Here is a 27,632-nt window from a genome sequence, read left to right as displayed (position 1 = left end):
CTTCCTGGCGGAGGTGTTTGTCAGTCCTGATGCTCCCAAAGCCCTTGGCATCTTGGGGAGGGGCAGGAGGCACGTGGCCCCAGAGCAGCACCCCCACATCCCAGCCCAGGGCGCCCTCTTCCTCCTGCCCCAAGCCGCACAGGGAAGGGGACATACAGGAGGGACCATGGGCACCAGGTGGGAGGACTGACGGACACACATTCCCCGGGTGACCTGCTTGTTGCCAGGCGTCTTTCCAGGGCGAGATGATCTCTCCTGAGAAGAGGAAAGAATCCTAATTACATCTCAGGACAATATTCATTTGGAGAGAGGAGAGACAGAACATATGGTGGGGAGGGACACGGGCCACATTAAATGGGCATTTGTTTTCTCGTTTACCTCGCGGCGTGGTGGGGGTGGCGGGGGGGGGGGCAGGGCTCCTGCTGGGTCAGGAGAGCTGCCTGCCCTGGAATTTTCACGGGGAGCTGGGCCTTGGGAGGGACAGGAGGCAGGTGAGGCTCCCACTGCACCCTGGGGGCCGTCAGAGGATGGAAAATGTCCAACCCATTCAGGACGCGCAGAGCGCCCGCTCGGTGCTGGGAGCGGCGTAACCGGTGGGGGTTCCACATCCCTGTTCTCCAGGAGCTCGGCACGCAGTGCCTGCCGTGGACACATATGTGACTGTGACCGCGTGGGCAGGAGGTTGGGGTGAGGTGGGATCCTACCCCGGGTGGTCAAGGAAGGCTGCTCTGAAGGGACCAAGTTTGAGCTTTGAGCGACTTGAAGGAGCCAGTTGGGCAGAGAGACCAAGGATAGAGCATTCCAGGCATTGGGTACAGTCAGGGCAAAAGTGAGGGGAGAGTGAGGCACGCTCAGAGGACAGAGAGGAGACCGAGGGGGCGGGGGAGCGAGCCCTAAACCCCACCCTGGTGGGTTCTATCTTAGTGTGGTGGGGAGCCAGGTGGGTTCTAAGCAGGGGTTTGGCTAGGTCTGACTTGGTTTTACAAGCCCGTGGTGCGGGGGTTGCGAATAACCCGGGAGGGAGACTGGCGGGGGTGACTAGAAAACTCTGGAAGAATTAACAAAAACGGCAGCTTCCTCCCAGGCCTCCTTGCCCATGTCTTCTAACCCGGCCCTTCTCTGATCCCTCACCTGGGTGGGCGTCCCGTGACCTCCACGGACTCCGGGATAGAGACCCAGCTGGTGTGGGGCACTCAGGGCCCTGGACCGGCCCCTTCATCCCCGCGTCCTGCCAGCTGCTGTTGCACACCCCTTGCCCAGCCTCAGTGAGCTCCTCCAGGGGCCCCACGTGAAGCCAGGCCGTTTGCGATCGCCGCCCGTCTGCTCCCAGTCTTGCCACCTCTCCCTGACCCACCAGCCCTGTGCTCGCTGGCCCTGCTCTTTCCAGAGCCCCAGCCACCCCTCCCCACTTTCTCCACACAGCCCTGTTCACAGAGACGCCGCACGACATGACTGCACGGACGGGCGAGGACGTGGAGATGGCCTGCTCCTTCCGCGGCAGTGGCTCCCCCTCCTACTCGCTGGAGATCCAGTGGTGGTACGTGCGGAGCCACAGGGACTGGACCGACAAGCAGGCGTGGGCCTCGAACCAGGTACCGCCCCTGGGGTGACACCTGAGCCAGGCTGGGCGAACCCTGGCCCCGGGGGGGTAGAGCAGGAGGCACACCGAGGCTGAGCACGGGGGAAGGCCACCGCAAGAAAAGGCCCCTCCAAAGAGCAGGGTCCCTCCCTTCAGTGTACAGGCGGGGAAACTGAGGCCAGAGGTTACAGGGCAAGGCGGGCAACCCGGTCCCCGCGCACGCACTCACCGGAGCAGACGCTGTGGGTGCCCTTGCACGCACCTGCCACCAGCCCTCCAACTCTGCCTGAGAGCTTTCTCTGGGCGACAGAGCCTGCTGGCCAGCGAGGCAGTCCAGCGATGACTGACGGAGCCGGAGGATGCATCCCCCAGCAACCTGGCCCGCAGCTGGGGTAACTGCAGAGCCCTGCGTTCTCTCCCTGAGGTGCCCAGCGAGAGTGGGTTCCGGCTGCCCACAGGGGTGCCGGGGGCGCACTACTGACTTCCTCCCCTTTGTGGTCTCACCCACCCACTCCCCTACCGATCCAGGTTCCCTGGGATCCCCTCCCAGGTGGGCTTACTGCCCTTGAATCTTTGTCTCAAGGTCTGCTTCTGGGGGAACCCAACCTAAGACGCTTCCATTCTTACGGCTGGGTCAAGGCACATCATACACAAGCACGTGCCTATCTGCCCACCCATTCGACATACGAACACGTAAATGTTTACGGACCTGCATGTGCGCACACGGGCGTGCGCGCACATTCTCGCGTGTTCGTGAAATAGCCTCTAACACGTTCACAAATACGTATTGAACTCTGTGTCAACTCTTCAACACTTCCAGCCTGCCTCACAGGGCTCAGAGGTCTCGGTGCAGGGGTGGGGTGGGGATTGGGGGGGGGGGGGTCAGAGGAAGCTCCTGGCCACAGATTTGCAGGTATTTGCGATTGGAAGCATCTGGGGTCAGCCTGCAGGGAATAGTGTGTGGGCAGGACTCTGACAGGATCTGCCACAAACACACGACCCGGGGTGTGATACACCTGAAAATGCAAACACATCCACAGACAGAGACACAAGTGGAGAGACAGATATTCCAACAGACCATACCAGGCAGGCTGACCCACCCCTCAGATCCCCAAATCCCCACATATCTAAATGCACAGCACGGTTTAACAGACCCCCTCTTTATCTTCCTTGGCTCTGACTCACCCCCACCCCGAGGCAGCACAGAGCTGAGGGATGCCCGGCTCCAGAGCCTAGAGTGTCACTTGCCCTGTAGGTACAATCTTAGCTATTGTCCCCTGCTCCTGCCCCATGATGCTAATGCCTTGTCTCTGCTCTCTCTGCCCCTCCCGCTCCCTCCCCACAGCTAAAAGCATCTCAGCAGGAAGACACAGGGAAGGACGCCACCAAAATAAGTGTGAGTTTTGGTAATGACTTCTTGCAAGGGCTCTAATGGAGGACACAGCTGTAATTTAAAAAAAAAGAAAGAAAGAAAGAAAGGGTCCAGTTCAGCTGGGAGCTTGGGCTTGAAGATGGAGGAGAAGAAAAAAAAGAAAGGGGGGAAAAAATGGCCTCGTTCTGTTTTTTAAAAGACGCAGATCTTTCAAGTTCATTGAATGACAGGCACAAAAAATGACAGGGGGAGAGAAGATGCATTCTCTCCTGTCGGGGCCAAGGCTGTGTGCATCCTGGATACTTTGTGTCTGTCTCAGCAGCATTTTTTATTTAGGGATCCAACAGGGTCTAATGAGACTAAGCTGGCTTTTTTCAGCCCATCATGACTGTCTGTGATGGCACGTCATGGTCACTTGGGTCAGCCTGGTTCCCAGGGGTGACGTGGGGCAGGGGGAACTACAGCCGAAAGATTTCAAGACTGGCCGTGCCTTCTTATGCATGGACTCATTTTATCAGTGCTACAACTCCGTAGGGAATGGCCGAGCATTTGCCCATTTTCCAGGTAGGATAACTGAGGCTTAGAGGGGTCAAAGATTTGCTGGTGGTCATGACGTGGTTGAGCTGCCTGTCTTCGGGGCTTGAACTCCTTGTCTCCAGACTCCGCTGGGGCCTCATCTGGGGACCCAGGGGCCTCAGGGAATGACAGTTTTTGTGGGGAAGGGACATCCCCAGCCAGGCCTAGAAGAGGCACGCAGGACTGAGAAAGGAAGGGAAAGAGAAAAGCATGCTGAGGATGGGGACAGGCCTAGGGACATGTGTGACCATGGGGCCCGGCTGGATTGGTACATGGGGCATCAGGTCAGCCTGGCAGGAGACTAGTAAATCCACTAGAAACATTAGAAACGTAGGTGCCCACAAGGGTATAGTGTGTATGTGGGCGGGGGGGGGGCGGGGAATGACCTCCAAATTCACTCTTTTCTATTGATTCTAACACCACTTTTCAAGAGTTTGTGGGGGAGCTCTGTATCCCAAGGTCAATGAGACACAGACGTGCTGAGGAGCCTTGTCCCACAGCAGAAGTCACAGTGTAAAGAGTGGGCACCAGCAGGCATGGCATTGACATTGAAGATGGCCGAACAGAGAGGCAGGGAGGCCAGGGAGGAGGGTCCTGCAGCCACTCTGGCAAGAGGTGGGCATGTGAGAGAACAAGGGCCTTTAAAGCAACATTTGCGCGGTCTGCCCAGGGCCCTTCATAGCTGGGGTCTGTGGAAATTCAAGCCGCTTCCAGGTTAGGACAGCTCTAGCTCCCCCCTCCACCCGTGCCCCCCACCCTCTCCACAGGCAATGCCCCATTTCTTGCCCAGACACCCACCAGTGAAGCCTGGGCAGGTGGAGACCTGTGTATATGTTAATATACCTGCAACTCTTTCTGCTGCGATTTTGTTTGGGGTTTAAGGAGTGTCTCAGGCAAAGGGAAGAATAATCTAATTGACTTAGAGGATTAGAATTCGTAGCTGCTAGGCCCCACGTGAGGGGAATGCGAAGCTGCTAATTAGTTAAATAAAATAAATGCGCTCAGCGTGATTGTGCAATCACTCCCCACCCCCAGCCCCTGTGATTCCTGTTCCAGCTGGGGCTCCGGGGGTCTGGTTAGGAACCTCACAGAGAGGCATAGACTACCTCCTCGTACAGACAGCGTCTCACACTCGACAGTTCCTAAATCCACAGGCTCGGAGTTAGCCTACACCTGTGAACAGAGGCACATCCTGGTTTCCCGCAGTCCAGAAGGCTCAGACTTGTCTCCATGGCCTTCAAGGCTCCGCTCGACTCACTCTTCGCACCCTCTGTGCTGTCTCATCTTGCTTGACCTGGCTCCCCTTCCCCTCCCAACTCTGGCTGCTTTTCTGCCTTCCCGTTTCTTCCCACCTCCTGGCCTTTGCATGGGCCGGTTCCTCTGCCCAGAAAACTCCTCTCTCTTCCTTCAGAGCTCAGCTCAGGATGCCTCCCTTGACCCCGTGGCTCAGCTGGCATGCCTTTTCCCTGCTGGCCACATTTCCATCTGCAATCACCCATGTGTGTATTTGTTTCATAGCTGTCCCCCCAACACCCAGGGCTGGGACTGTGCCTGCCTGATGAACTTGTTACATTCCCAGAGCCTGATACAGTGCCTGGTACATAGTAGGTGCCCAATAAATAACTGAATGGTATATACAAACACACACCCAGGCCAACGGTGGTATAAACCCAGACACAGATTTTGGTGCATGGACAGGCCACTATGATGTGCATCCCTCCCTGTACCTGTACTGTACATGCACAGGTGACATGAAGGCACAGAGTGGCTCCTGTGGGGCCACGGGGCCTAGAACCCAGGCCCTGTATCTGGACCAGCCAAATGAGCCAGGCAGGAACTCGGCCCGGTAGCCCCGTGCCTTCTAAAAGTCCTGATTGTGATGGGCAGTTCCTGATTTTTTAAAAAGTTCATTGGTTTTTATTTTTTATTTTTTTTTCTAAGTTTATTTATTTTTGAGAGAAAGAGAGAGAGAACGCAAGCTGGGGAGGGGCAGAGAGAGAGACGGAGACACAGAATCCGAAGCAGGCTCCAGGCTCCGAGCTGTCAGCATGGAGCCCGACGCGGGGCTCGAACTCACAAACTGTGAGGTCATGACCTGAGCCGAAGTCAGACGCTCAACCAACTGGGGCAGCTCCTGATTTTTAACTTTGGGGACCTAATTTGAAAAACACTGTGGGAGCTAAATAGCATCACGCGCTGGCTGGGCAGCGTGGGCACCGTGGGGTCTCAGGCTCTGGGGCAGGAAGTGGCATCAGCTTCCAGGGGCCTGGTGCCAGAGGGCTCGGTGACCTGTTGGGGCTGCCATGGTAACCCCGGGAAGGTTCAGGATCGACTGTGCTGAGGACGCAGTGGGGCCCGCACCTGGCATCCCTGAGCCCAAACACTTTGTATAGTGTGAAGTCCTAGAGATTGGCTGTGTGAATGAGTGTGGTTTGCTAGATTAAAAACTGCCCATGAATTTGTGGTCAAAAGACCCCTATTCCCAGCATGCAGGGGGGTGGCTGGAGCATGAAAGGGGGCCCAGCTCCTGTGCAGGAGACAGGTGAGGTGATGAAAGGGCTGAGAATCTTGGAGGGAGGCCAGTTATGTAGGAGGACAGGCCTCTGTGAGACAACAGTAATAATAATAAAGCAGCTAACATTTAGAGAGTGCCTGCCATATGCCAGGAACCATGATGAGCGCTTTGCTTCCCATCAATGATCTCATTTCACTTGGGACCTGGGGAAGGACCCCTGGCCTAAACACATCTCCCTTGGTAGCTTGCATATGCTGGGGGTTTTACCTTCAGGGCCTCATTTCTGTGGCTCAGGCAAATTCTTTTTCTTATTGGTGGTTTTCAAGTTCTGCAAGTTTTTCTTTTGACCTAACTCAAAGGGGACAGCCCTGAAGGGGCCTCAGGAAGCCACTGCAGCCTGTCTCTGGGGTCTCCATGAAATCTCCGTGAAGCGTTGAAAGACAGTGGCCTTTGTCAGACCAAGCGGCCGGGTGGGCCAAGCCCCTGCGAAAGCCACCCAGCTGCTCCACAGGTGTGGTGCACATGTGGCACTGGGTGTTTCCGGTGGAGGGCTGGAACAGCTGGAGCAGTGCACGACGTCTGCCTCCTTCCCAAAGAATTAACAGGCCAAGTGGTGGCTCGTGGTTGACTGCGATTTTTATTTTCTGCTCTAGACGTTTCTATCTTAAATCCCTGCAGTGATCCACCATATACATAAGGGCATTAAGTCCTGAGGTCCTCCAGGGAGGCCAGATTCACGTGGAGCCAGAATCACTCCATTCATCTCAGGAATGCCCAAAACATCCGTAGAGCGGTGGGGGCCTCGAAGACGCATGGTCACACACACCCAATCCCTGTCCTCGGGTGCTCCCAGGCCAGGGTGGGAGATGGATGTTAATCCAATCATCACACGTGAGAAAAATAAAATTACAACTGTGACCATCAAAACGAGGACAGCTGCCTGGGAGGGGTCTGAGCCCGTAACAGAGGACTTGGCCTAGTCTGGAGGTTCTGGAGGGCTTCCTGGAGGGGGTGCTATTTGAAGTAAGCACTGAAGTATAGAGGTGTTGATGACTAGGAGCGGGGATCTTGGCTGGGTGTGTAGGTTGGAGGACTGCAGGAGGCTGGTGTGGCCAAGGGGCAGGTGGGGATGAGACCCCAAGGGGCCTTGGCAAGTACTGCCAGGAGCCATGGAAGGAAGGGCCCTGAGTTGGGGACATTGTGTAAAGATCTGTCTGGCTGTCATGGAGAACAGATTAGGAGGGGCCACAGTGGCTTTGGGGAGACCTGGGAGGAGGCTGGGATGATGACCAGATGAGAGAAGCTGCGACCCTGGCCAGTGCAAGGGGGCTGGACTCTGGAGAGAAGGGGAGGGGCCCAGTGATGTTCAGAGCGAAGATCGGTGGGATTCTGGGATTGACTGTGCCAGAGTGCAGAAGGAGCAAAGGCAGTGATGACGTGGGAGGGTCTGGCTGGAGCAGGTGAGGCCTTCTGGGGTCGAGATTCGGAGAGACCGGGTTGGATTCTGAACAAGCCAAGGGGCTGATGAAAGTGGCAGGGGAGTGGCAGAGCTCAGAGCAGGCCCTGGCGTGGGGTAGGGACCATCTGACGCCCCATCCCCACCCCAGCACCTTCCCGGGGCCACCCTGTCACTCTCAGGCTCAGCCATGAGGCTGCAGGTAGGAGAGGTCTGGCACCATAGACATATATCAGCACCTTTCATTCTTCCCGGTGTGGCTCTGGAGAAAGATCCCAGCCCTGACGGCCCAGGGGTGTCCCTGCCAGGCCCAGAAAGGCCTGGGCCATGGGTGAGCAGGGAGGAGGCTGAGCCTGGTCATGGCATGGACTCGCCTTGTCTCTTTCAGCATAATTAGGTGCTTAATTGCACTGCTAAGGCCTGTCGATGCTTGTGCTGAGGTGATTATGATTTACAGCCAGGCTGCCGTGCGGGGGTCTCCTCTCCTCCTGGCCTCTCCAGTGTCGCTGGAGGGCTGAGCCATAGGGTTTTCTGCCCAGTTTGTGAATGAGGAAATCCAACAGGCTGCTTCCTCCGCCCCCCAAGAAGCTGGAGCAGGATGGTGGACCCCCTCCCATAAGATATACCTCTGAGGATGGGCCGGGCTCCCTCAAGACAAGGAAGGCTGGGGACCTAGGGAAGGAGGTAGGAAAGGGTGAAAGGTAGACCTGTGGTGTACTGGTCACGGGAGGCTCACCAGAGATGTGGTTAAGGCCTGGTCTCTGTCACCAGCTGGATGGCCTTGGGCAAATCACCTTACCTCTCTGAGCCTCAGTTTCCTGACCCATGCAATGGGTATCCTGGCGGGGCCTACATCATGGGGTTATCGCGAGGCTCAAAAATGATGCATGAAGCTTTTAGCACATCGCCTCATAGTGATCAAGTGCTCTGTAAACACTGGCTGCGAGCCCTACTCTTACTGCTGTTATGGTTTTTATTATTTGCCTTCTCCAGATCGTGCTTAAAAGGGTAGACGCCAGGGCCGGAGAGAGCCGTGTCTCATGTGGCACTCTTCTTGAGGTGCGGGGTTCGGTGTGGGGTCTGGGCTCTCGGTGAGCCTGTGCAGCATTGCTGGGGTCTGGCTGCTTCCCAGCTGTGACCCCAGCACCCGGCTCAGAGTGCGTTCTTGCCAAATGTCCACCAGAGGCACGATGAATCCGTCCCAAGAGCCTGGGTGCTGGTGGCTTGCTGGGGTCAGACCCGGCCTCCCAGCACCCTGGCAGTGCTCCCAGACTCCCTCCTCCTCTCCGAGAGGCCTCTGTTCTGCTGGCAGAAGGGGCGACAGGGTTGTGGGGGGGGGGGCGCAGAGCAGACTGCCTGGGGAGGGCTGGTCCAGGCCTCGCCTCGCGTCTGGGGGCGGGAGGGGTGGGCTGCGGCTGGTGCTCCCTCCCTAGGAGCGGCTGCTCCCAGTGCTTCGCATTATTACTCCATTAGCGCCTTGTAGGGTTGACAAATGAAGGATAATTAATATCCGTGAGGGAAACAGATGTTGAGGTAATTCGCTCCCCGCTGCGCATTTGCAACAGCATCTCCTAACTCGCCTGAGAGCACGGCAGGGCCACAGGGCCTCCCTGTGCCCTTGGTCAGAGGTGATGGAATCAGCAGGGCCGGTGGCCTCCAGCTGGGCCCAGCCTGGAGCTGGGCAGGGGAGGCTGGTCCTCAGCCCCACACCAAGAGGGGTGCCTGGGAGAGCCTCACCGTCTCGCTACTGGGAGTCCTGCCTGTGTCCCATCTCGTGCCTCCCACTCTACCAGAAGCCCATGTTTTCCTGCTTTGTGGGGGTGACGGCCAGCCAGCCGGAAGGCTCAGAACCAGAGAAGACGGGCCAGGCTCCTTGGCTGTCCACCCAACCACCCCTCTTCTTCCCTCCTGGAGCCTGGGAAGTGCCCTGCCCCTGTGGCCCTGCCGGTGCTGGGTGACCCCTGGTGGGCCTGTCACACCATTTGGAGGGGTAGCATGCATGCATGGAGTCAGGCCTGGGTTTAGTTCCCAGCTCTGCCCTTCGCTGACTCAGTGCCCACAGGAAGCCCCTTTTCTTTTCTGAGCCTTCATTTCACCACCTGTAAAGTGGGTATATAGTCATGTGTAACGTGACCTCAGATTAGAAAGCATGATATCTGTGTACCACTTCCCTTGAAGAAAGAAGGACCTAGCATGACTCCACTCATTCAACAAATGTTGGTTGTTGCTCACAGAGGACAAGGCCCTGGATGGTCACTAAGATGAACAAAGTAAGTATCATCCCTGTCTTCATGGTGTTTTTAGTTTGGCCAGGGAAAGAAACCAAAATCAAGTCAACAAATAAATGGTTCTCAAACTGTAATAACTGCTGTGAAGGAAATAAACGGGGGGTTGTGATCGAGGGCGTCTTGGAGGAGGTGCTGTTGAAAATGAACGGGGGTCAAGCAGGTGAAGAGAGGTGGGGGAACAGCATCCAGGCAGAGAGACCAGCATGTGCAAAGGCCGTGATGTCAGAGAGACAGCTTGGCATTTGGAGGAGATGAAGGGGGCCCAGGGGCCCGAGCAGGTCAGTGGGATGAGTGTAAGCCACACGTGCGTGTGCCTAGCACAGGCCCAGGCACGTCTGCAGTGAACGCGCCCCTGCGGAGAGGGCCCTCTTTTGCGTCCTGGCCTGCTCACTTCAAGGGTGGCCGGCGGGGGCCTCCCCGCTCCACGAGCTGGGGCTTGGCAAGAACATGACAGCTGGTTTTCCGCGCCGCCCCCCCCCCCCCCCCCCCCCCCCCCCCCGCCGCTGGGGCTGCAGGTCTGAAGCCCGCTCAGCTCCCGCCTGGCCTGGCGAGCCTGTAGTGATGCCAGCAGGTGGTGAGGTCAGCGAGAAGGGGCCGGGGACCGCTCTCCCCCCGTTCTGTCTAGACAGGGTGGGGGCTGCACGGGGCAGGGCAGGCAAGTAAGAAGGGGCCCGGGAAGGATGGGAGCCCCTCCCACCTGTCCTCTCCAGGCCCAGCTCCCCCTACCCTTTTTAACTTCTTATGGTGAACTGTGGGTTCACAGAAAGTGGCAGTAATAGATCAGAGTCCGCTTGCCTTTCACCCAGCTTCCCCAGTGACAACCTTTTCTCTTCTCGTTGGCAAAAATTCTTAGTAGCTCTATATTCGCTGCGGGTTTATTCATAAGAGCCCTAATCTGGAAACTCCCCACCTGTCCATCAACGGGTGGCTGGATAAACCAATTGTGGTGTGGTCCTGTGATGGAATACTACTCAGCGATGCAAAAGGACAAACTGAGTCTTGCAACAACATGAAGCAGTGTCACTGACACTCTCTTGTGTGGAAGAAGCCACACACGAAAAGAGTTCAAGGACAGACAAAACTAATCAATAGTGACAAAAGTCAGAGTAGGTGGGGGTGAGTATTGATGAGGAAGGACCGCAAGGGTGTGCCCTAGAGGGTTATAAGTGTCCCATGCCTCGCTCTGGGTGGTGGCCACACAGGCATACAGGAGTTCAATTTCATCAAACTGTATGCACTTTACCGCATACAAGTTATATTTCAATTTTATTTTATTTTATTATTATTTTTTAACATTTACTCATTTCTTTTTTTTTTAATTTTTTTAATGCTTATTTAATTTTGAGAGAGAGAGAGAGAGACAGAGCACGAGTGGGAGAGGGGCAGAGAGAGAGAGGGAGACAGAGAATCCGAAGCAGGCTCTAGGCTCTGAGCTGAAAGCTCAGATGTGGGGCTTGAACTCCTGAACTGGGAGAGCATGACCTGAGCCAAAGTCGGATGTTCAACCAACTGAGCCACCCAGGTGCCCCACATTTATTCATTTCTGAGAGACAAAGAGACAGAGCATGAGATGGGGAGAGGCAGACAGAGAAGGAGGCACAGAATCCAAAGCAGGCTCCAGGCTCTGGGCTGTCAGCACAGAGCCCGACACGGGGCTCGAACCCATGGACCATGAGATCATGACCTGAGCTGAAGTGGGACGCTTAACCGACTGAGCCACCCAGGTGCCCCATATTTCAATTTTAAAATAAAACATTTTAAACCCAGGGAGCCTGGGTGGCTCAGTCGGTTAAGCGTCTGACGTCAGCTCAGGTCATGATCTCATGGTCTATGGGTTCGAACCCCACGTTGGGCTCTGTGCTGACAGCCCAGAGCCTGGAGCCTGCTTTGGATTCTGTGTCTCTCTCTCTTTGCCCCTGCCCCACTCACACTCTGTCTCTCTCAAAAATAAATAAACATTAAAAAAAAATTTAGGGACACCTGGGTGGCTCAGTCGGTTAAGCATCCGACTTCGGCTCAGGTCATGATCTCATGGTCCGTGAGTTTGAGCCCCGTGTCGGGCTCTGTGCTGACAGCTCAGAGCCTGGAGCCTGTTTTAGATTCTGTGTCTCCCTCTCTCTCTGACCCTCCCCCCCGTTCATGCTCTGTCTCTGTCTCAAAAATAAATAAACATTAAAAAAAATTTTTTTTTTTAAATTTAAACCCAATCAAATAAGCACGGAGCCAAAGTACAAAGACAAATATTACAGATACTCTTGCTCCCCACAACTGGAGTGAAGTTAGTATCCTGATATATATGTGATCAGCAACCTTTTTTTTTTTAATGTTTTATTTATTTTTTAGAGAGAGAGTACTAGTGGGGAAAGGGCAGAGAAAGAGGGAGACAGAATCTGAAGAAGGCTCCAGGCTCCGGGCTGTCCGCACAGAGCCTGACGCGGGGCTCAAACTCGTGAACCGTGCGATCATGACCTGAGCCGAACTCAGACGCTTAACTGACTGAGCCACCCAGGCGACCCCCGCCCCCGCCCCGCCCTGCCCTGCCTTTTTTTTTTTTTTATAAAGAAGTAGAACATTTCACACTAAGCGAAGACTTCACTTGGCAGTCTATCCCAGGTTCACGGACCTCCCCTGGGCTCCAGCCCAGAGACGACCACTGCATCCCCTCCCGTCTGCTTTCACACTTGCACACATGTTGTCTCCGAAGCCAGGATGGAGTGTTTTTATGCGTTTATTTACAGAAATGACGTGGCCCTGAGGGGCTCGGCAATGAGCTCTCCCTCCCTGAAGGTCCCTGAGCCCAACTCTAGCTCAGGCTTTTTAACTGCTGTGCGGTATTCCATCAGATCAACTGACTACCGCCTACTTACTCGTTCTGTTGATGGACACTGAAGTCGTTTCTACTTTTTTGCTATTTAACTCTCCCACTGCCCTTGTGGGAGTGTCTCTGGGGCCCCATGCTACAAGCGAGCTCCTGGTTCCAGCGCTCCCCGTCTTCCCAGCTCCCACCTGATGGCCAGGTCATGGTCTCTCTGTCCCCTTCCCCAGGTGGTCAAGGTGGTAGGCAGCAACATCTCCCACAAACTGCGTCTGTCAAGGGTGAAGCCCACGGACGAAGGCACCTATGAGTGCCGTGTCATCGACTTCAGCGACGGCAAGGCCCGGCACCACAAGGTCAAGGCCTACCTTCGGGTGCAGCCGGGGGAGAACTCGGTCCTGCACCTGCCTGAAGCCCCGCCCGCTGCGCCCGCCCCACCCCCCCCAAAGCCGGGCAAGGAGCTGCGGAAGCGTTCGTTGGATGAGGAGGCCTGCAGCCTCTAGACTGATGCCCACCTGGCCGCCCACCCACCCCGCGCCCCTACAGCTGTACAGAGTGCATGAGGAGTCGCTGGACCCCTGGGGACGGGACCGCCTGGGTCCAGCCGCCTCCCCATCCCCAAGACTGCCTGTGGCCACCACGTCGGCCCTCTGCCCACCACTCCCTTGCTCAGCATGTAAGCCCTGCCCGACCCTCCCTTTTCAGACCCCTGCGGTGACCTGGCTCAGAGAAGGTGGCCCCGGGCACTAAGGGGACGACCGCCCCGAACGCCGGGGTGGGCACCATGCCAGGGCCAGGCTGCCTCTCTGTCACCAGCTTCAGTGGAGTCCAGTGTTTTGCTTTGCTTGCTTGTTCCCCATCCTGTCCCAAGCCAGGGCCTCCCAGCCTTATTCTCCCTCCTTCCCCATCATCCCCCGCTTGAACCTGGGGGTGTGGACAGTGACCCCTCCCTGAACTTGGACTTGAATCTTCTGAGCAGAACTAGGGCCTCTCCCCTGGCGACAGAGCCCCCAGGAGAGCCTTGCTCTGAGCCCGTGGCCTGTAAACAGGGTCACTCGGGCCCTGGGAGGAGAGGGAGACACCTCACTGCCTCCTGGTGGGTCCTTCCTGTCCAGCTTCCTTATACCTAAGAAACAGCTCCCTGTCCCACCTTCTGCAGAGGTGGGGGGACCAGGAATCTGCCCGTTTACGTGGCGAGTCCGAAGGAGGGCCTTTTCCCCTCTGACCCAGTGGCCCAATGCAGAGTTTTGCACCAGCAGGACCCCTTCGAGGGTCTTCGAGGCTCTCCCAGGAGCCCCCCTCTGCCAGCTCCCAACGTCCCAGCCCCCTTCTGGGGCCCATGCCACGCCCACTCAAGGGCCTGGGGCTGTTGGGAGCCCAAAGCCCCCCAGTACCAACCTCCTCACAATTCCTAATCAGGGGGGACACCCGCCCCCTGGTGATTTGTAAATATTTCTATTGGGCCCAACACCCCCTGGGAACTGGCTCAAACCTCTGGCCACCCCTTAGTGACGGGAGTTGGGATATGGGAGAGGCCGAGGGCTCTGCCCGGGGTGTGTGTGTGGGTAACCCTGTACACATGATCCAATCCGTGACTAACCAGCCAACCTGAATAAAGCGGTTTAAACAAAACAAAACAAACCCTCGGGCAGTGTCTTTCTGGGGCATTTGTGTCTGGAGCAGTGCGGCAGGAGAGGCACAGGTGGGGACTGCTTGGCCAGCAACTTCTCACTTCCGCTTTCTGTCCCCCAAGCGCAGAACGTGAGCTGGCTGGGGCACGAGGGGAGGGCCAAGGGAAGCCAGCCTTCGTCCAGCTCCAGTCCCGTCACCGGGCACTTGAATTATTCTTAGATTTTGAGGCAATCACACATACAGAAGAGTGCATAAAACACGTTTACACTGTTTTGTCAATAAAGACATTATAAAGCAAATGCGGGCGAGCCACCACCTACCAAACCACAGCAGTCCAGAACAGAAGCCCCCAGCCCAGCCAGTCCTGATCATACCCACTTGCCTCCCTCTTAGAGAGTAACCACCGCCCTGACTTTTAAGTTGGGCACGTTTTTCATGTTCTTTTCATAGCTTTACTGCCCTTATGTATGTCATCGTAAGCAGTACAGTGGGGTCTGGTCTCTCACTTAGAACTATATGCACGGAATCATATCATTTCTGTCCTTGCATGTACTGCTCTGTGAGCGTCATTTGTGTGTTGCATGTGTCTGTAATTTGTCCATTTTTCTTACTGCATGAATATCCCACAACTGACTTATCCATTCTACTGTTGACAAAAATTTGTGTTTCCACCTGGGTGCTCTTATCAATAACACTGCCATGGGCATTCTCGCTCAGGTCTCCTGGCGTACGTGAGCATGAGATTCTCAGGTGGGTTTGCTGGGTCAGAGGTTTAGGGATCTCATTTGCTCCCATGGGCGTGGCCATCACCGTATTACAGTTGAGGAAACAGCATCAAAAGGTTAAGTAGCTTGCCCAAGGTCACCCAGTCGTTGAACTCTGCTCTTCCAGACCCGGACCCCTGCTGAACATCACCACCTCTCCTGTCATGCCCAGGGCTTGGATTCCCCTTGGCTCATGCCAGAGGAGTCCCACCTGCCGTAGTCTTGCTGAGAATCTCTCTGCCTGAGGGTGTGGCCTTCTGGGGCTTTCGGGTGAAACCCTCACAGCCAGCTGGTCCCTCCTCTGCACCTACAGGAACCACTGGCATCACCCACACTGAGCCTGGGGCATTAGCCTGTCCCCGAGCTCCCCTGCAGCCAGACTGAGTGAGCCCTCTCTCAAGGGCAGGGACTGGGACCTAAGAGTGCTTGGTTGAGCACTGAATGTGCCCCAGGCCCTGTGCTGATCACCACAGCAGCCCCAAAGGGAAGTGTGTATCCCCAGTTTTGCGATGGAGAGAATCAGGTGTGGGAAAGGGTGGGTTGGAGGCTGGCTGGCTGGCTCACTGGATAAGGACATGAATAAGCCAGGCTATGAAGCAGGGCTGGGGGCCTGCTGCAGAATCCAGGTATCCCTGCGCTGGATGGTCTATATGGCCTGTGGTCCTGTCAGATCAGCGGCCAGCCTTTTTCAACAAATATGGTCCCTTCCAGAAATGCCAAAGTGCGAGGCAGGCCCTGACAAGCCCACGTACCTCTGGAAAGGTATGCGGGGTACAGACTTGTGCTAGAATGATAATACTCTGAGTCCCTACGCTGCACCATCTCCAGTCTCTCCCACCTTCAGAGGGGCCCTCACCTCCTTGGAGGGAGTTTTCTTGCTCCATTGGGAATGCAACCCAGGGGAGAGGAGTGCCTGGGTTAGAATCCTGCCTCTATCCATCCTTGCTGGACATCCTCAGGACCTCGGGCACGGCTCTTCACCTCCCCGAGCCTCAGTTTCCTCTTCCGTGAAATGGGGAAGCTCCCAGGAAGGTACAAATAGAAGTCATGAGATTCCACTTTGCACACACTTTGATGACGAGAATCAAAAAGATAATAACAAGCGTTGGCGAACACTCATACTCCGCGGGCGGGATTATAAAGTCATGCGGCAGCTTGGGAAAATAGGCAGTTTCTCAGAATGTTAAACATAGAGCTACTCTGTGACCCAGCAGTGCCACTCCCGTGTATATACCCAAGAGAGCTGAAAACATGTATCGTGCACAGAAACGTATGCAGGAATACTCATAGCAGCATTATGCACCACCCACATACCCATCAAGTGATGAATGGATACACAGGATGTGGCATATCCAGACAATGGAATATTATTTGGCAGTAAAAAGGAATCCTACACGCTCCATAATAGATGAACCTTGGAAATCTTATTCTAAGTGAAAGCAGCCAGACACAAAAGGTCACATACTGGATGATTCCATTTATATGAGATGTCCAGAACAGGAATATCCACAGGGACAGAAAGCAGCCTGGTGGTTGCCAGGGCTAGGGGGAGAGGAGAGCGGGAAGTGAATGCTAATGGGTAGGGGGGTTCTTTGGGGGATGACTGAAATATTCTAAAAGGGATTGTGGTGATGGATGCACAGCTTTGTGAAGATACTGAAAACCACTGAATTGTATACTTTACGCGGCTGAACTGTATGGTGTGTGAATTATATCTCAATAAATCTGTTGAAAGACAGGAGCTGCTCCTAAATACAGCACGGTGCCCGTGGGAGACACCCAGGAAATTCTGACTCCCTATTAATATTGCTGTGATTCTTTTTCAAAAAAAAATTTAATGTTTATTATTTATTTTTGAGAGAGAGCACGAGTGGAGGCGGGGCAGAGACAGAGGGAGACACAGAATCCAAAGCAGGCTCCAGGCTCTGAGCTGTCAGCACAGAACCCGACAAACTGGTGCTCGAACCCACAAACTGTGAGATCATGACCTGAGCTGAAGTCAGATGCTTTAACTGACTGAGCCACCCAGGCGCCCCAATATTGCTGTGATTCTTATGTGGAAGCCAGAGCCCCGTTGTGCTGACCTCAGAGCATCTGGTGGACAGAAGTTTCTAAACGGTACCTAGTTCTGTCCTCAAGTCTCAGATAAACCTCTGGACACCCGCAGCTTAGCTGCAGGCCACGTTCCCCTTTGTGTACCACCATAAGAATAATGGGGCTGGTGTGCTTCTTATAAATTCAGATGTCCAGGCCCCCTCTTGCCTCAGATCCCTGCCTACATCAGTAGCTAATGCCCGTAGGTGGGTCTCATGATGGGGAGAGAGAACAAACTCCTGGCCAGGGACTTCTTCCCATACTCTTGCTCAGCTCCCTTACTCTCGCATCTCTAGCCCCCAGCTCCCTTGGTCTCCAAGGCTCTGAATTCTGGCCCAAACCCCACCCACCCTGGCTGCCTGGTGTATGCCCCTCTCAGGGCTCCCCTGTTAATCCTGTCCAGGGCTTCCCTTTCCCTGCACCCACCTTGTACAGGGTGGGGATGGGATAACTGAAAGCAAGAACAAGGCGTCTGCTCCCCATTCTTGGTCCTTCGCCCCAGGATTCAGGGTGTGAGGCAGGGATGCCCCATTTTAGGAGGTGAGAGCATGTCGAAGTTTCAACCCAGGGGCTGGCCCTCCGGGTTCAGGGCAGAACTGTGTTCTTAGTCCTGGCAAGTCCCGGCTATGTGATGAGCGACCTACAGGTCCAGGCACAGTTCCAAAATCATCCCAGCACCTGAATGAGGAACCAGGTTGGGGCAGAGGATGACGGAGGCCTGGTCCAGGGAAAGGGGAGAGGGACTCAGGAGCCCCACCAGGGACCCTGGAAATGAGTGGGGTCTGCTGCCTACCGAGGCCCACACTTTGGCCAAACCCGGGCATCTGAGTCAGGGGAGCTTGTGAGCAACCCAGGTTTGGGGGCTCTATCCCTGGAGATTCTGACCCAGTAGTTCTAGAGTGGAGCCCAGGGAATCTATGTCCAACAGGATTCTGATGGAGGTGGCCAATGGATAGTTTGAGAAACACTGCACCATATGATCCTTTAAAGAAACAGACACACATAACGAAAAGAAAATAATAATAATACATTTCATAAAAGTGGGTGTTTATTTCACTTAACCACATGTCACAGTCCTTGCTTCTTACCAGCTCTCGTTTTTGCTGCTAACCGAAAGAGCATTCCAGCACGTGGAGGCACCACAATTACCCTAAGGGCTAAGTTATTTCTAATGATTTGCTGTTGCAAGTAATGATTCTCCAAATATGGTTCTATGAACTGCTTGGCACACTCAAGGTGTTTCAGGGTGTGTGGGAAATCCTTAAAACATGGAAATACTAGCACCAGACAGATGAATACGCACTTTGAATCTGAGAAAGTCTATCCAACTGCTCTCCCCCCACAAACCCGACAATCTCAAAAAATTGGGAGGGGGGGTAGAATTTAAGGGGACACGGTGAACTTCGCATTTGGCACACAGAAGCTGCTCTCACTCACCAACGCGGAGGGGGGCAGGGCCCGGGAACCTGCACTGCTCACACATGCTAGCTCGTGAGCTGTTGGGATGCCTTGTGCGCACAGCGACTTGTCTGAAAAGACACCCCCCAAGCTGAGAGCTGTGATACCCCAGTGGGCTGAACATTTGTAATGGGCAAGTGTTGCGTCTGTAACTTGATATGCACATAAATATTTTTCAAAAATTAACCAGGAACCAAAAGTAAATAAAATGGAGGGAATCCTGCTACGCACCACACGACGACTGAGCTCTCTCTCCCTCCCCACTCCCACTTCTTGTGTTGCTCGATTTTGTCTTGATGTAGCTTAGGTATCCACACTTGTTTTAGGCCATTTGTCTCAGCGAAGACTTGCCCGCTCCTAGCCCCAGCGTGTGAATCTTGATTAATCTAAGCTAGGGGCTCTTTGTGTGGAGTCCACAGATCACCCCAATCAGGGGTCCGTGGATCATAGGCATGGGATTCACCAACTTTCATGGGGAAAACAACCGCTACATCTCTGTTTTTACTAAGCTCCAACTGAAGTTAAGCATTTCCTTCTCTTATGAATGTAAGCAACAAACCACAGTAGTGTGGGCAGCAACTTTGTGACTTTATCACCAAGAGAAATCACAAATATTTTCATATCACAAAAGTTATTACAGTGTCTCAGAACACTGTTCACACTCATCACTACTACAAAATTATGGTTGTTATTAGATCTGCTGCTAGAATTTGTTATTTAATGCACTAATAAAGAAGCAACTTTATTCCTATATCACACATTTCCAAAAATATATTTTGGAAACTGTATTTCAATGTAATTGGTTTCCTTAGTAATGCTATCATTTTATTTTATGCAGTTAAAAACAGTCTTCTGAGAAGGGGTCCATAGGTCCAGACTGCCAAAGAGGTCCATGGCACAGAAGAGGTAGATAAACCCTGGTCTAAGCCAGGGCTGGCAATTCCATTATCCTGGCTGGGGACTAGCTGAAGAAGGGTCATGTGACCTGCTGTGTTACATTCACCGTGAAATTTGAGGGGACATCTGCTGGAGGCAGAGTGGAGCCCCTCTTGGGAAAGGTTTCTTAAAAGGAGACACAAGGAAATCATACTTTCTTCCTCTGCTCCCTAGTGTCTGGACATGTGAGCTGGGAATTTCTCCTACCATTGGGCAACCTTTCAGAGAGCAGCTGATCCACTTGAGATGTAGAAGCAACTGGTGTGAAAAGCCTAGGTCTTTTAGGATGCAGCGGATTGAGTGAATTAGACAAGAACCTCCCTACCTCTGGATTCCTATTATCAACCAATAAATCCCTTATGGGTTAGGCCAGTTGGGTCAGTTGTCAATCACTTGAAGACAAGAGCAGTTTCTTCAACCCACCATGTTATTTTTGTTCCCCCATGTCTTCCATGCTTGATCCTAACCATCACTGGAGCCACATGGAGAAACAAGCCAGTTCCTTCTTCCATCTGACCCTTATTTAGATTGATCACATGGGGCACCTAGGTGGCGCAGTCGGTTAGGCGTCCGACTTCAGCCAGGTCACGATCTCGCGGTCCGTGAGTTCGAGCCCTGCGTCGGGCTCTGGGCTGATGGCTCAGAGCCTGGAGCCGGTTTCCGATTCTGTGTCTCCCTCTCTCTCTGCCCCTCCCCCGTTCATGCTCTGTCTCTCTCTGTCCCAAAAATAAATAAACGTTGAAAAAAAAATTAAAAAAAAAAAAAAGATTGATCACATCTTTTCTCCTTGAGGCTGAACATCTTCAGGTCCTTCAATGGACTCAAGAGACATGTTTTTAATATGTCTGTCTGTCTAGGTCAGTAGTTCCCAAACTTTAGCATGCATCAGAATCATGTTAATGTTTGTTAACGTTAGCTTGTTAAAACGTACATTTCTAGGTCCCACTCTCAGAGTTTTCGATTCAGCAAACACTGGAGTGAGTCTCAATAATTTGCATTTGTAACAAATTCCCTCACTGTGATGATGCTGCTCGTCTTGGGGACCACAGTTTGAGAACCACTGGTCTAGGTCCCTATAAAAATATGGCTTCCCCAGATGAAATCACTACTCAAGACGGGGGTCTGACCAGTGTTAGTTAAGCAGAGCAGAACTATCACCTCCCTCAGTATCAAGAGCATGCTCCTATTATTGCAGCCCAGATTACAAACTGCTGTTCTATACTATTGAACTCTATGTCACCAAAACTCTGAAACTTGTATCATACATGTGGCTCCTATCCTACAGAATAGGAAGTATCGCTTGTTGAGTACTTGTCATGTGCCAAGTGTGTTAATGAGTTATCTCATTTAATTCTCACATTGATCCTTGAGATGGACAGCAATCTCTGGGGAGACTGATACCCAGAGAAATGAAAAAAATTCCCAAGGTCACCTAGCTGGTAAATGAATGAGAGACCCAGGATTTGAGCCTGGCTTATAGAACTCTACAATTAAGAATTTTCCTCCTGCTTAACAGCATCTATTAATCAGCTGCCCTTTGGGGCCCAAGACAAATTTACCTAATTGTGCCTCATCCAACTCATTCATCTTTCTTGTCTACAAAGTCATCAAATGCGATTTCTGTCAAATGCCCTAGGTTTCTTGACCCTCCAAGATCTCCTTCAACGACAACTCAGCCCTTTTACTGTCTCTACTCCCGCCCCAAAGAGAAGGAGGTTAGGCTTGCTGATTTGCATTTGGAGCCACGTGAGTTTGGTTTCTGAAAGTGTTAACTGTGGGCACATTTTAATAAAGACCATTTTCTAGGCTACGGTTACATAAATGTTCTAATGTAATATGCAAATGCACCACAAGTGATTTAGGGTGTGCTAGGCCTTTATTGTTCTAGTTGCAGTTATGTTGATTTAGCCCATAGCTTTATGGTTAATAATTTATTAAGCGACCTTATTTTTTAATCTCCCTTTGTCCTCATTTCTCATCTTTTTCCACATTAAGGGACTTAAGCCTGCACAAAGATTCAGTTTAATGAACCATCAATCCTTGAATAAGTGTAGTTGCAATAGGATTCCATTCAAATTCTAGGGAAGGAGTTATGTTCATGAGTTTTCACCCTCTTGATGGGATTCTTGGTTTCATCATAAATATAATGACCCACTTTATCCTTAGTAGTGCTTTTTTGCATTACATTCTAATTTGCCTGATATTAACATTGTTAGACCAATTTTCTTTGGTTATTATTTGCCTGGGCTATCTTTTTCTGTCTGTTTTGAACATTTCTGTGTCATTGTCTTAGGTATAGTATCTCTTATACATAGCTACTAGCCGGATTTTGATTTTTAAAAGAAAAAAAATTCATTTGATAGTCTCTGTCTTTAATAGGTAAGTTTTGTCCACTTACATTTATTGTGATTACTGATTTATTTGGATTTATTTTCTACATCTTATTTTGTGTGTGTGTTGTGTGTGTTTTCTATTACCATGGGATTTTGGTGGGTGAGGTGGGGTGAAGAGTATGTGTGATTAGTTTAATTTTTTTTCTTGACTTTTTGACGAATAGTACCCCATCCCTTTTCCTCCCCACTTATTTGAAGGCTATAAATCACATTTCTTTTAGTGGTTTTATTTTACTTTTTAGCATACTTATTTAACTATGTATCTTCCTAACAGTTTATTCAGTAACTCTATTTTCCTTTTGACAAGACAACCCCTTTAATACAATGTAACTACTAATTGATCTGCCCCCCCACCCCATCTTCCTGGTAATAGTCTAGAATTTTAATTACACTATTTTTCATAAAAATTAATATTTATATGATCAGAAATTAACTAGATTTACCAATATATTTGACCAATTTCTGACCTAGTGTTTTTCTTCTTTCACTTTTTGTTTTGCTGAAATACATACTTTATTAATCTTTTCAATGAGGATTTGGGTGGTAAACTATCTTAACCTATGAAAGGCTGAAAATGTCTGTCATTTGCTCTCCTTTCTCAGTGTTCATCTAGCTGTGCATTGAGGTAGGTTGATTATGCCTTTCCTTCTGCATGTTTAGGATATTACTCTCTGTCTCTGTCATCTGTTGCTATCGATGAGAAATCTTCTGTCAGCTCAATTGGCATTCTTTCACAGGCAATTTCTTTTGTAACTCAAGATTTTTCTCTTTACCTTTGACATTCTGCTCTATCATTACAATTTTTCTGGTTGAGATATATTTTTTACCAACTTGTTTTAACTGTTGGTATGTGTTTTTTGCCTAAGGACTTTCTTTCTGATTCTGAAATATTCTCAGCCACCATATCTTAAATATTGTAACTCCATTACAACCTTTATTCTATCCTTCTCGGATTTCTATTACACATATGTTGGAAACTTTCAACCTGTTTACCATGTCTTTCTTTTTTTAATTTTTTAATGTTTACTTATTTTTGAGAGAGAGAGAGAGAGAGAGAGAGAGAGAGCACGTGGGGTAGGGGCAGAGAGGGAGACACAGAATCTGAAGCAGACTCCAGGTTCTGAGCTGTCAGCACAGAGCCCAATGCAGGGCTCGAACTCACAAACCGTGAGATCATGACCTGAGCCAAAGTCAGACACTCAACCAACTGAGCCACCTAGGCGCCCCTGGTTTACCATGTCTTAACTGGCTCTTTCATATTTTCCATTTCTTTATCTCCATCTACGTGAATTACTCAGGACTATCTATCAATTCACTATCTCTTCAAATGTGTTTGATTTAGAGTTTATTCCATTTGAATTCACTTCAATAATACTTTTCATTTTTAGTATTTCTCATTGTTTCTTTTTCACATCAACAATTGTTTTACTTCATAACTTTCTCCTTTTTACAGGAAAGGAAGTCAATCCTTCCTTTACCTTTTTTAAAGTCCTAAACTTAAACTCACTTCCAAGATTGCTCTATTATTTGCACTTATCACAAGTGAATCCATCCATTACAAGTTGAGCTTACTGGCTGCCTCAGTGTCAGTTTCTTCACAGGCTTATTTTTAAGAGGAATTTTTCTCTCCATTTTCTTTTTCTGTACTTGTCTAAACCCAGACTCTTGGGACCCTAGTCCCAAACCAGGCTTCCTAAAGGTGGCTCAGGATTCTCAGTCTGGGGGGCTATCAGAGATGTCACAGACGAAGTTAATGAGTTGGGGTGGCTTAGCTCAGGTCCCACTTGCCAGACCTACATCTGTTCCCCCCTGTTACCTAACATACAGTTTTAAGCAATGAGTCTGATGCTAAACCTCCAGTTCTCCAAGAATCCTTTTGGTCCCCGTTTACTCTGCAGGACTGGAATTCTTTGTCACTTCTGGACCCTGGGCCTGGCAGGTCTGAGGCTTTGGCCTCCATTTACTTTGTAGTTCTCATCCCTTTCCATTCCAAAGAGTTTGCCATATTTGTGAGTATGGCTATGTGATTTCATTTATTTAAAAATATATGTAATTTATATATTATTGCACTGTATAAAGAGAAGTTTTTTTCCCCCACAATTCATGGACAGTGTGGTTAATTTTTTCCTATATCATTATTGAGGTATGACTTATATCCAAAAAAGCGTCAATGTAACGTGTAAAAATTCAATGAGTTTTGATAAATATAGTCATGTAATCACTGTTACAATCAAGAAAAGAATACTTTCATCACCAGCCCCTGCAAACTTCCCTTGTACACCTTTGCTATCAATCCTCTTGCCAAAACCCCAGCCCAGGTTATCACTGATCTGCCTTCTATCTGTCGAATAGTTTTGCCTTCCCTACAACTTCACATAAATTGAATCAGAGAGTAGATACTCTTGTGTTTGGCTTCTCTCACTAAACATAGTGATTCTGAGATGTATCCATATCCTGTATTCCAATACTTCATTCCTTTGTACTTTTGAGTAGTCTTTTGTTGTGTGGATTTATCAGATTTGTTTATCCATCCTTTTACTGATGGACATTTGGGTTGTTTCTAGTTTGAGGCTATTACATACAAATCTCCCATGTATATCCATACACAAGTCTTTGTGTGGACATGTTCTCATTTCTCTCGGGTAATTATCTAAGACCGAGATTACTGGGCACCAAGTTAAGTGTATGTTTAACTTTACAAGGAATCTCCAAACTGTTTTTCAAAGTGGCTGCACCATTTGGCATTTCCATCTACAATGTGTGAGGGATCTGGCTGAGGAGCAGGTTATTTTTAAAGCACGGACTCAATGCCATCTTGACTGGAGGTGACTATAAAAACACTTGCGAATGTAGACTGAGCTAGAAAATGCCAGGAATGGTAATGAAGCTCCGTGAGGGCACAGACTCTTAAGTGTCCTGTTTACTGCTGCATCCCCAATGCCTAGCACGGGTCTTGGCTTATGGCACACACTCTGTAAATGAATATGGATTTGCCTCTGACAAACATTAACAGCTTGTAAGGGCTGGGTCAAAGTTTAGACCCACTGCATCTTGTTTAACCAAAGGAAGTTTTTTGGAGCCCTGTTTTCTCCTTCCCTAAATTTCACAAAAACCCTTGTTTTGAACTAGTTGGCATTTCTACCCTGAGCTCTAGCATCCTTTCAGCCAGGCTTCTTATCACAGTTCAAGAGGGCCACCCTACCTCCCTGCACTGGGTATGCATTTCAGCCAGCAGGAACGAGAAAAAGGGTGAGAAGCGTACACACTCTCTCTTTAAAAGACACTTGTTTGACGATGAAGATCATTTCTGTTTACCTGTCGTGGGACAGAACTTAGTCACGTGGCCGCATCTAGCTGCAAGGGACACCAGAAAACGTGGCCTTTATTCTGACAGCCGTGTGCCTAGATGAATAGCAGCGTTCTTGTACTCAGAGGAACGGGAAGATAGATATTGGATCACTTCCAGCAGGCCCCACTGCGAGCCTGACTTTGTCCTGAATTCTAGGTACTTCAGGCTCAGTACACTGTATTATTTGAAAAACATGTTTATGCCTCAACTCTACGGAGGAATTTTCAATTCACTATACAAAAGAAAGCCAGGCTGGTGGGGATAGCAGAGGCGTCTCATTCAGCACCACCAGGCCCAACTCCCTGCTCCCAGGCCAGCCACCCAGTTCTCCTCCCTCAGGGCTGTCTGCTCCAGGTAGGGGTGGGGGGGGTATGGTAGGGAGCAGTTGAAGGATGGGGCCTTTGCAGAAGGGAGGAGTTAATGATGGGATCCGTTAGGGGCCCATACCGCTAACCTTCCTGGGGCCCTGGGTGACCTACCTGAGGAAGCTCTGGCAGATCCTATCACTTCACTGAGTGCAGACAGCTGGGTCCACCTGGCTGCCCTTCTCACAGTCTATCAGGTTTGGGCTCCAGGAAGCTTAGCAGCCTACAGAGGGTAAGGCAAGTCTCAGAGCTGAGTGTCAGAGACAGTAACCACCCGCCACATATATCTATTTGAAGTTAATAAAATGGAATACATTAAATAAAACATTCAACTCCTCAGTTGTATCAGTCACATTTCAAATGTTCAATAGAGGGGCGCCTGGGTGGCTCAGGTTAAGCGTCCGACTTCAGCTCAGGTCATGATCTCATCTTCCGTGAGTTTGAGCCCCGCATCGGGCTCTGGGCTGACGGCTCAGAGCCTGGAGCCTGCTTCCGATTCTGTGTCTCCCTCTCTCTCTGCCCCTCCCCCGTTCATGCTCTGTCTCTCTCTGTCTCAAAAATAAATAAACGTTAAAAAAAAATTTTTTTTAAATGTTCAGTAGATACAGATAACTAATGGCTACTATAACGGATAGCACAGATAGAGAATATTTCCATCACTGAAGAAGGTTCTATCAAATAGCATCGTTCCAGAGGAAAGACATCTCAGGTCATGTTAACAGAGGCAGAGTACCAAGAAAGAGACAGGTGATAGGGCTGGTCTGTATCATGCCAGGCAGACCTCAGCTGGGCCACTATGGTCCATGGGCCCCAGATTCTGTGAGGGAAGCAACTGAGAGACAGGAAGGCATCCAGGCATCCAGAGTACAGAGAAGTGTAGGAAATATATCTGTGTCTTGTTTAAATTTTTTTTTTTCAACGTTTATTCATTTCTGGGACAGAGAGAGACAGAGCATGAACGGGGGAGGGGCAGAGAGAGAGGGAGACACAGAATCGGAAACAGGCTCCAGGCTCTGAGCCATCAGCCCAGAGCCTGACGCGGGGCCCGAACTCACAGACCGCGAGATCATGACCTGGCTGAAGTCGGACGCCCAACCGACTGCGCCACCCAGGCGCCCCTATCTGTGTCTTGTTTAAAGGAGTTTTAGCATGGGTTCCTCCAGAAGCAAATGCTAGGCCAAAACACTGGGGGCAAGGAGTTTGCCTGGGGGTGATCCCAGGAAGCCCCAGCAGGGGAATGGGGAAGTGAGACAAGGAAAGTGTGCACTGTCAGACAAGTGACCGTTGTGAGCAAGTGGGGCTCCATCCTACTGGGAAGCTCTGGGAGCCAAGACAGAGCACACATCTCAAAATCATCCTGCCCAAAGGCTGGAGAGTGCTGGTTTTTATGCCTCAGCTTCCTCAGTCATTGGCTGAGGCCTGCTTCCAGGGTGTTAGTTCACCAGGACTTCTGGCCTGCAAAGTATTAAGACAGAAGGGCTTCCTTAGCTGTAAAGTCCTCAGGCAAAGAGATGCAAACACGGGGCAGCTGGAAGTTGGCTGGAGCACACTGAAGGGGTAAGACTCGCAGAATATGGGCTGAGCTCTCAGCACCATCTGCTACAAAGGAGGAAGATCAACATCCTTAACCCTAGCCTAGCCTCACCTCTCTCTCTCTCTCTCTCTCTCTCTCTCTTACACACACACACACACACACACACACACACACACACACACACAAAACCATATGTTTCCCGTACATTTCTCACACAACCTTCTTCTTTTTACTCAGACTTACCCTGCTTCCTCCCACCACAGGACCTTTGTATATACTGTTCTGGATGTCTGAGACACTCATCTACTCTTTCTTTTCTCCTTTCATTTAGTTAAGTCCTACTTACTCTTTTTTTTTTTAATTTTTAAAGTTCATTTATTTTGAGAGAGAGAGAGCACGAGCAAGGTAGGGGCAGAGAGGGGGCAAGAGAGAGAATCCCAAGCAGGCTCTGGGCTGTGAGTGCAGAACCTGATAGGGGGCTTGAACTCACTAACAGTAAGATTATG

General features: G+C 51.0%; 1 protein-coding gene across 3 annotated transcripts in view; it reads left to right on the top strand.

Moving 5' to 3' along the window:
- VSTM2L (V-set and transmembrane domain containing 2 like) overlaps positions 1–14,228 on the top strand; it is a 38,010-nt gene extending 23,782 nt beyond the window's left edge. For 2 of the 3 annotated variants that reach the window (XM_045444637.1, XM_045444638.1), the window contains 3 exons: positions 1,423–1,592; positions 2,925–2,975; positions 12,832–14,228. In XM_045444637.1, the coding sequence (XP_045300593.1) occupies positions 1,423–1,592; positions 2,925–2,975; positions 12,832–13,104 (494 nt within the window). In that variant the 3' untranslated portion in view covers positions 13,105–14,228. The other variant, XM_045444639.1, reaches the window with a different exon arrangement.
- Positions 14,229–27,632: the final 13,404 nt, after the last annotated feature.

The sequence above is a fragment of the Leopardus geoffroyi genome, chromosome A3 (assembly GCF_018350155.1).
Source record: "Leopardus geoffroyi isolate Oge1 chromosome A3, O.geoffroyi_Oge1_pat1.0, whole genome shotgun sequence".
Lineage (NCBI taxonomy): Eukaryota > Metazoa > Chordata > Mammalia > Carnivora > Felidae > Leopardus > Leopardus geoffroyi.
This window is presented reverse-complemented; position numbering and strand designations above follow the sequence as displayed.